Genomic DNA, 9,167 nt, shown 5'->3' with positions numbered 1-9,167 from the left:
TGTGTGTTGTACCTCCACTGCACTTATTCTGTTCCTTCTATCAATGAAATGACATACAATCTTTGCGCATTCACGAAAATGCGATTTTTTTTGGCAGATGTTAAGGAGGCAAACCGGTTCCCGTGAAATTTCCGCGGTGCTGTACACCGAATTCTCTTTGATGTGCACCAAACTTCTTCTTTCTTCAGTATATATATGCATTAATCTATCTCTTGCAGAATATAAACTAAAATTTACTATTCGTACAAAAACAACAACTTCCTAAACATTTCAAGGCGGCAAACGAAGCTTCATAACCTGTACACGCTTGCTTACATTCCCTGCTGAAAATGACAGGAATGGTCAGAAACTGGGACATTTGCTTCCTGTTTAATATTGCAAGTTTTTGTGGTCTACTCAGCAAAGTTTCAAGTGAAGATAGCTAGAAAGTACCTGGCACATAATCAGCCTGAAAAACAGGCAAGAGAACAGCGTATGGAAATGAAATCATCAATATCGGCAAAGTTGAACCGATCAGCATATGAATGACCTCGATATAAATGCATGGAAATGACAAAGGAAGCTGTGTAATTCTCAACTTAAAACAAAATTTCCCTGACAAGCAGGTGTTTCTCATGACTGAAAGCATAGCACGTCGTCAACAGTCTTTGCCGAGCCCTAGCTCTACCTTGATTAATGCTTTGCTTTCTTCTTAGGGTGGGGTTTCCTTTTGGTTTTGGAGGATGCCTTGTTCGACGGTTGGTACTTGCTCCGTTTCTTTAGCTTCTCCTTCTTCTGTTTCTTCCACGCGCTGTCTGGGTCCACAAAGTCCTCGTCGCTGTCATCTTCAACGGGCGCGGAGCCATCCTCGTCTGATCCGAGGCCATCGTCCTCATCTTCCGCTTCCTCGTCCGAACTCAAGATCAAATCCTCAACCACATCCTCCTCCGCAGGCACATCATCGTCGTCACGGGCTCGTTTCTTGCTCTTCTCCTTTGCAGCTCTGCACCAGGAAAGGAGAGGAGGTAAACATCATGCCTTGCGCACGCAAGGAAACCGACCAGGAAAGAAGGGTAAAGGTTTGAACATACTTTGTTTTCTTCTTCTCCGCCAACAAGTTCTTACTGAAAGCAATGGGTTCTTCACTATCATCATGTTCCTCCTGTTGCTTCTGTGCCTCTGATAGCCTCTTTGAAAAGGTAGAGGACTCTGCACCCACGATAACACTGGTACACAAAGGAATGAATTAATAAATGGCATTAATCAATACATTTACTCGGAACATGAGAGTGCATGAGTACATTTAGTCATACAAATTACTGAAGTATGGTGTGTGGTAAGATGATGGAAGATTGGAAGTCACTCAATGATAATGCGGTAATTTGCTTTATGGTATTATACACAAGCATCGACGGAACTAACCTTGTCTCATCCAAAGAATCGATTCTGTTCTGTGCTCTCTGGTGTAGAGTAGCAACATATTCTGAGAGAGGGCTTGACCGTACTTCCTTCTCAGCCTGTTGGGAAAGAATATTATATGTTTTAACACAACTGCACAAGAATCAAAATAATACTACTCCCTCTGTTCACAAATGTAAACGTCTTACATTTGTGAACAGAGGGAGTAATAAATAGTGTCCAGATAGCAAAGCCAACAGGACCACCTATACCTGTAGAAATGAATCTACAGCTGGATCATTGGGGGGGAATGTAATTCCGGCACGCTTTGAGCTTATGTACTCAACATTTGCCTCTACCTGGAATCAGAAACGGAAATCAGCACATGCGATCAATCAAGTACTATATATAGTTAAATATTCTTTTATACATGCTTAGCAAACCTGACGAATAAGATCCTTCATCTCTTTTCGAAATCTGTCAGCCTTGATGGTTTTGCAAAAGTTCCGAAGTTGAACAAGTGGCAAAAAGGACATCTCGATGAAGGCAACAGAGTAGCTCCACTGCGCCAAATGCTTAGCCAGCTCATCAACCACAGAGTAAATGCAAGCTTCCTGAAAGGCACGTGTCTTCACCATTTTCTTATCTACCTGTAAGAGGACTACCTGTTATATGTTTGTTTTCAGAGGCATGTCCCCATAGAATTGTGTTACAAGGAAACAAACCTGTTTAACATTGAACATATTCACTGCTTTGCCAACACCACCATCTGGACGGCCTCTAAGTTCTTTCATTTCTAGCATATCAAGCAACAGAGAGGACACCGGAATAAAGGTACCGGTGGCTTCGGCAATGCAATTAAGCATCTTTACACATCTAATGCGTACAGGGAAGTAACGTGCACTCGGTACAAGACATGCTACACCGTGTATTATCTGGGTTAACGGATAGGCCAAAGGCCGGAAATCTTCCTCAGAACTACATCCACACACAACACCTGTCCAAAGCTCAAGGCAGAATATAAATTGCCAATCATAAACTTTTTGGTAGGATTTCTGCACAAGAACAATGTAAGCTTATCATCAGTTCACGACAGGAAAACGTTCTCTTTTTGTCTGATTGACAACAAAAAATATCAAACTAACATACGAAAGGAACCAATAGAATTAGCCCAAAATGAGCTGTTGTCAGCAAATAATCTAAAAGAATGATATCCCCCCTATGAGCAGACAACACTTGTGTTTCCAAAATACAAGAAAATACTTGGCAAAGACTAATAGAAATAGTACCTCCAGCTGTTTGTTCGTTGGTTTGTTTCTTTCTTTCTGCTTTTTGTCCTTTGATGTCTTCAAAAGATGAAACAAGAACCAAAAAAACTCTGTCAGATCACAAGTAATAAATGCAGTTCTAGCATATGAACATGACAGTTCAATGGACAAAATACCTTTGGTCCTCTTTCGGTAAGAGCACCTCTTAGGATAACTGCCAACTGACGAATGAAAACAAAAGCATGTTGATAAGCACTTTGAGGGTCCACGGTATACAATTCTTTGACACAATTCCCAAGAAATTGAATGTGCTGCAGTTTCGATCCGCTGATAGACTTGGACAACTTGCAGTTCACCAAATAAGCCTTGTAGATACCCTTGAGGCATGTGTCAAGGCAATCCGGACCTACTTGAACACACAAGTCTCGGAGGAACAAAAACGAAATAAAGGGCATGGCACCTCGACCTCTAGCCCAGGTATACAACAGGGTCTAAAATAACACCACCAAGTTGAGAAAATTCTTGTCAGATGGACATCAGAGTAATGCTGAAAGCTACTTAAAATGAAATGAGAAGGCAAAGCTAACACACCTTAACATACTTCCTAAGGAGAGAAGGGAAGGCTGCCAGAAAAACAGCTGATGCTCTGACACGGAGAATAGTAAATGCGATCATTTGGTCATCAGTCATCTCGGTTATCATATGGAGTGCATTGACAAGATACACCCTCATTAGATTGCCATTCCTCTTCCATGAATTAGTCATCATCAGCTCACTGATTTTCTCTTTCTTCCCTCCAGAGCTAGGGGCACCGAGTAATTGGCGAAGGATGCTATCCATGTTCTTCAAAACATAGTGCATGACTTTGTCGAGTACACTACCGGACATGACACTGAATTTTGGTGCTGAATTGTCCCCACTGTCCTCGCCATAATGGCAAGCTCTCCTGAAGGCTTGAAGAATAGACCTGATAGATCCTATCTTCCCATCTTCGGCCCCTTTGCACCAGGAATCAACCATTTCCATCGTAATTGGTTTAACACTTTCTTTTGGCTCCTCCTTAGGGACAGATTTAGGTTCCTCGTCACTTTCTTGATCATCCTAAACACAAAGCAACCCAACTCATATAAACTTCTACAGGGAGAAGAAGGATTATTGCAAGTAAAAAGAGTAAAATTCATCTTACAGCGATGTCATCATCATTGAATTCCAAGAGCTCTTTATCACACTCTTCCAAATATTTAAAGAACTCGGGATCCTACAAAAAAAAAAAGCTCCGTAAGTTTCATAAGCAGTCAACAGTAACTCAACAGCACAGAGAAGAAAATTAGTGGTTATAAAATACGAAGAAAAGAAGAACAAACTGAAAAACCAGAATTAAGCGCCTGGCTGTGGCTGTGACATGTGTAACCAGAGTCCATACAGATATCAAAAAGGAATTGCACAAGCAAACCAACCAAAGCTAACCCAAAGACATCAAACAATTAGGGACCAATTCTCTTTACGCACCAATCACATGTCCAGTCGACAACAGAAAAAACAAATCAACAGTGGGGAGCTTATTAGTTAAAGCATAAGAAGACTATCCAAATGTTAAGTCAATGGCATATTCTTTTCGGTGAAAAGGGTCCAGTTAAGGCTTCAAATTATAAATTTGGAATTTTAATTCAATGGAACTACTTATGTTAGAGCATGGGTGTGCCTAACACGTACAGTTTCAGTTTCATTCATAACAACTACAGTGCAGCTGAAGCTAGTGAACATAAGGCACTCCATACAAAATGACAAACCGCCTTTGTCACATCTCTCACGATTATTATCTCTGTAAATCAACAATCCAAGTGTTGCAACATGCTTAAAGCGTTCGTTGCTTAGAATGGTCAGTGCGATTCAGAGTTTATTTACTGTCATTCTTTTAAGTTACCAGACTACCATTGATACGAATGACAAACTGTATGTGCAACTCTTACAATGACTTGCAGCCTGAATTCGGTGCGTCCAAAATTTGTCAGGCATGAGTATCCTGGGAGTACTAACCAGCGACCATTAATCGATTGCAAAAATAAGATTCCACTGAAGGACGGAGCAGAAACCAGAAGATGAGACGGACAGGAGACGAACCTTTTCCTGCAGCCTCTTGAGTTGGTCGACGTGCTGCTTGGCCTTCTTCTTAGAGCTTCCCTGCACCTCCTCCTCCTCAGCTTCGTCTCCATCCTCCCACTCATCCTCTTCCTCGTCCGAGACCGGCAGGTCCACTGAACGTCACACGAAGAGAGGAGCGAGTCGATCAGAAAAACGAAGGAGCAGATAGCAGGGGAAGGGGACGAGAAGGGATGGGAATCGCACCGTATTCGTCGGAGTCGGACATGGCGAGCGGCGGCGGCGGCGGCGTGTGGTGCTGGTGCCCTAGAGGGTGCTGGGTGCCGAAACAGGCGAGGGAGAGAGAGACGGCGCGGGCAGAGAGACAGGTGAAGGCTGGGGAGATCGGAACTGCTCCACAGACGACATGTGCAACCGATTTTCGCACGACCATGAAATCGAGCGGCTGTTGCCCTTTAAGTCTGACTACATGTGCGGCTGGATTTACATCGTCGTGCATGAATCGTCCGTCTGTTGTCGTCCGTATAGCATGATTCTGGGGAGATTTGGGTTGCGCGAGCGTCTTGGGCTTTCGGACCGCAGAAGAAAGCCCGATTAGAAATTGAGACCACCCAGCTAAATGGATGTCAATTTCTCAAAAAGAAAAAAAAAGCTAGATGGATGTAAAAAAAAAAAGCTAAATGGATGTTTTGTCTCAAAAAAAAAGGAGCTAAATGGATTTTTTTTTCCTCAAAAAGAAGCCAAATGGGTGTTTTTCTATTCTTAATAAATAAAACAAACAAAAAAAGTTATGAATTGCACTGACCATAAATTAAGCTTGAACATGGATCGCTGCAGAGGAGCGACTAACCGGTGATTACTCCCAGGGGTCCTTCCCAGTGGGAGCGAGGGCTACACGAGGTCATGTCGTGTGGTGCGTTGTTGTCAGGTGTCCTGCACTGGGCACACCAACTGGAGCACAATTTTGTTCACGCATTTTTAGTTTTTTGTTGGTTTTTTCAGTTTTGCTGGGTTCTTTCTAGGTTTTATTGAAAAAAAATCCTCATGAAGTGCGATTATGCTTCACTTGGAGGTAAAGTTGTGCTTCCTCCTGAAAAGGGAAAAGCACGGTTGTACTTTCTGATAAGTGAAAAGCACAATTGTTCTTCACGGTTTGTGCTTCCGTGTGAGACACAGTTGTACACCGTGTGAATCCGGCGGCTAATGCGGCTTGAAACTGCGTCGGTATTTTCCCAAAGAAGAAGAGATGATGCAATACAACTACGGTAGGTATTTTCCTTAGTTATGAAACCAAGGTTATCAATCCAGTAGGAGAACTAAGTAACACTATGTAAACGGTACTTGCACATAAAGAACAAATAATTGCATCCGACGCGTAAGAGGGGTTGTCAATCCCTCTACGGTAAAAAGATAGATTAAATTATATGAAATTGGATAAATGGATCTAGCAAGAACACAAGAAAACAAGTAAAGAAAAAGTGCGGCAAACTATTTTTGGATTTTCGGAAATATAGATCTTTTTTTGAAAGGAAAGGTAGATCATGATCTACCTTATGCATTCAAAACGGGCGAGGCCCGGCTGGTTAGAACCAGATTACATGAAGGTGGCGTAAGCGCTGCGACAGTGCAGCTGGCCGCCACCAAGCCTAAAAAGAGGTAGAAAAAGGGGTATGGAAAAGAGCAGCAAAATTACACAGCTTAATCCTATCCTCATTGTTATTCGCACGATTACTCCACAGGCGCAGCAGGTCTGCAATCGTGCTCAACACCTTGCCAGCGGACCATCGTGTGTGCTGGAAGACCTGCTCGTTCCTGGCAGACCAGAGAGACACGGCGCAGGCTGCAAAAACAATATGCCAGAGGTTGCCATATGCAGGGGGTTCCGTGGCGAGTAGAAAAATCTGGAGATCATTGGAGCTTCTTGCCTTGTCTTGCACGCCTGCCCGCTCCCAAGCAGCATCAGCAAGCCTGCATCTGAGGATGATATGGCTACTGTTTTCGGTTGGAGGGCACAGGTCGCAGCCATTGTGTGTTGTGATTGACGTCCAGCCTTTTTTGAGAATATTATCTCTTGTGTTCAGTCTACCTCGTAGAGCCAGCCAAAGGAAGACCCGATGTCTGTTGGGTATCAAAGTGTCCCATATTTTTGGAGCAGCTGGGCAAAGGATCCCCCTGAACGTGAGCAGCTCATAGAAGAATGCAGTGGTGACCTTTCCAGATTTCATACAAGGGTTTCTCTGATCTGTTTCAGTGTGAGAAATAGATGGATGCACTCCAACTAGAATCATCAGTAAGGCCTCCATTTCTCTTGTGGCTGTCATAGTTAAATTCAGATGTAGCTTGAGGTTCCATTGTCCATCAGTGAACTGCGAGGCAACAGTGCAATAAGGCGATTGTGCAAAGGTGAAGAGAATTGGGAAAGAGAATTTCAGCCTTCCACAGTCCAACCACCAGTCGTGCCAGAAGGAGATTCTGGATCCATTTCCCAAGGTACATCTCGTTGATTCTATAACTGTCTTGATGGCTGATGCCAGGCAACTCCAGGTAGCAGTGTCTCTATGATGTTTATCCATGGGCATGGTATGCTGACAGTGTTGCTGAGCGAACCAGTCATAGCACGGTATTCCACTCGATTGCAGAACGTTGTATGCAAGTTTGCATATCATGGCAAAGTTATGAGCCCTGAGGTCCCTGATTCCCAAGCCGCCATTGGCCTTTGGCAAAGTAACATGGTCCCAGGCAACAAGACACTGTCCACCAGATGCTTTATTCTTGCCTTGCCATAAGAAGCCTCTAAGTATTTGTTCTAGTCTGTCCAAGGATTGTTTCGGCCAGTGGAAGCATGCCATGAAGTAGTTTGGTATAGTGGCCAAAACAAAGTTTATAAGTGTGAGCCTCCCACCCCAAGAGAGGAAGGTGGCTAGCCAACCAAACAGACGTTTGTCAACCCTGTGGATCACCGGCATGAGCAGGCCGTGGGTGATCTTGTTTGTGGAGAGGGGCAGACCCAAGTAGGTGCAGGGGAAAGAGGATATTTGGCATTGCAGTAAGTCCTGAACTCTACGGCAGGTGTCGTCGTTCATGTTTATGGGGACGAAGGTACTTTTGTTGAAATTGATGTGTAGCCCCGTGAAATCAGAGAAACTGTTGAGTATCCGTTTGATACTAAGGCTTGTTCATACGTACCCTTTAGGAGGATCAAGGTGTCATTTGCGTACTGCAGCACAGGGAAGGGCGCATGTGCCGCGAGTGGGTGTTCAAGGGTGCCCAGTTGGTGCTCCGCGATGCATAATCTCTGTAGTAGATCGGCCACAAGAATGAACAGGTATGGCGACAAGGCGTCTCCTTGTCGTAATCCACATTTCAGCTTGATCTGTTCTCCGAGCGCACCATTGATCATAACTCTTGAGGAACTGGAAGATAGTATAGAGCTGATCCATCCCAGCCATCTGTCTCCGCATCCCCTTGCAGCAAGGATTTTGAAAAGGGCCTCCCAACTGACGCTGTCAAATGCTTTTCTGAAATCAAGCTTAAGGACAATCATGGGTATATGTCTATTCTTCGCTTGCTGTACAAGTTCAGCTGCTAACAAGAAGTTTTCAATAATGCTTCGTCCAGGGAGGAAACCGCATTGCAGCGGGTGCACCAAAGACGGGATTAAGGGCTGAAGCCTGTTTGCAAGGACTTTTGAACCTAGCTTTGGCAGGCTGTGAAGGAGTGAAATAGGTCGGAAATCCTTTATCTCAACAGGTGTTTCCTTTTTTGGTATAAGCACAATGTGTGATGTATTCACTCCTTGTAGGTCAGCGCCATTTAGATAAAACTCCTGGAAGAAATGGAGAAGATCTTCCTTGAGCACCCCCTTGAAAGCCTTATAGAACTCATTAGTGTACCCATCCGGTCCAGGGCTCCTGTGGTTCGGTGACTTGTCAATGGCTTTGACAATTTCGCCCCATGAAAATGGTACTTCCAGGGCATCTAAGTTGGTTTTCTCATATATCCTATGAACATCGACAGTTGGGAGGGAGATCACTTGCTGCCCAAAAATGGTGGTAAAATAGTCCGTTGCTATGGCCAGCTTGTTTTGGTCATCAAAGAATTCAACATTGTCCTTTTTGAGCATCCTGATCCTGTTCTTCCGATGGTGACAATTTGCGGCCGCGTGGAAGAAGCTAGTGTTCTCATCTCCCAGCACACAATTTCGGATTTTGGCTCGTCTTCTCCATGCTTCAGTTTGCCATATGATAAGCCGTTGTGCTTTGGCAGTGGTGAACTTTCTTAGAGAGTATTCCAGGGCAGAAAGATGTCTTCTCTCCTCAACCGCATCCAGGTATTGTATAACATGCTTACAGTTTTTCAGCAGAGGTTGTAGACCTGGCCTGGAGCGTTCCCAATTCCGGATAGCTGCCCGTGTACGTCTTA

The 9,167-nt window shown here is 44.0% G+C and overlaps 1 protein-coding gene across 1 annotated transcript; it reads right to left on the bottom strand.

Moving 5' to 3' along the window:
- Positions 1–477: 477 nt before the first annotated feature.
- On the bottom strand, positions 478–5,127 carry LOC119334137 (nucleolar complex protein 2 homolog). The gene is made up of 12 exons (XM_037606773.1): positions 4,992–5,127; positions 4,767–4,900; positions 3,832–3,903; positions 3,237–3,746; positions 2,822–3,136; positions 2,667–2,723; positions 2,103–2,432; positions 1,821–2,027; positions 1,650–1,736; positions 1,402–1,496; positions 1,071–1,205; positions 478–982 (listed from the first exon to the last, which is right to left on the bottom strand). Exons 1-12 carry the CDS (start codon positions 5,011–5,013, stop codon positions 673–675), a joined length of 2,274 nt encoding a protein of 757 aa, XP_037462670.1. The 5' UTR covers positions 5,014–5,127; the 3' UTR covers positions 478–672.
- Positions 5,128–9,167: the final 4,040 nt, after the last annotated feature.

Source organism: Triticum dicoccoides, chromosome 1B (genome assembly GCF_002162155.2).
Source record: "Triticum dicoccoides isolate Atlit2015 ecotype Zavitan chromosome 1B, WEW_v2.0, whole genome shotgun sequence".
NCBI classification, from domain to species: Eukaryota; Viridiplantae; Streptophyta; class Magnoliopsida; order Poales; family Poaceae; genus Triticum; species Triticum dicoccoides.
The sequence above is the reverse complement of the archived record's forward strand: the minus strand, read 5'-3'. Positions and strand labels throughout refer to the sequence as shown.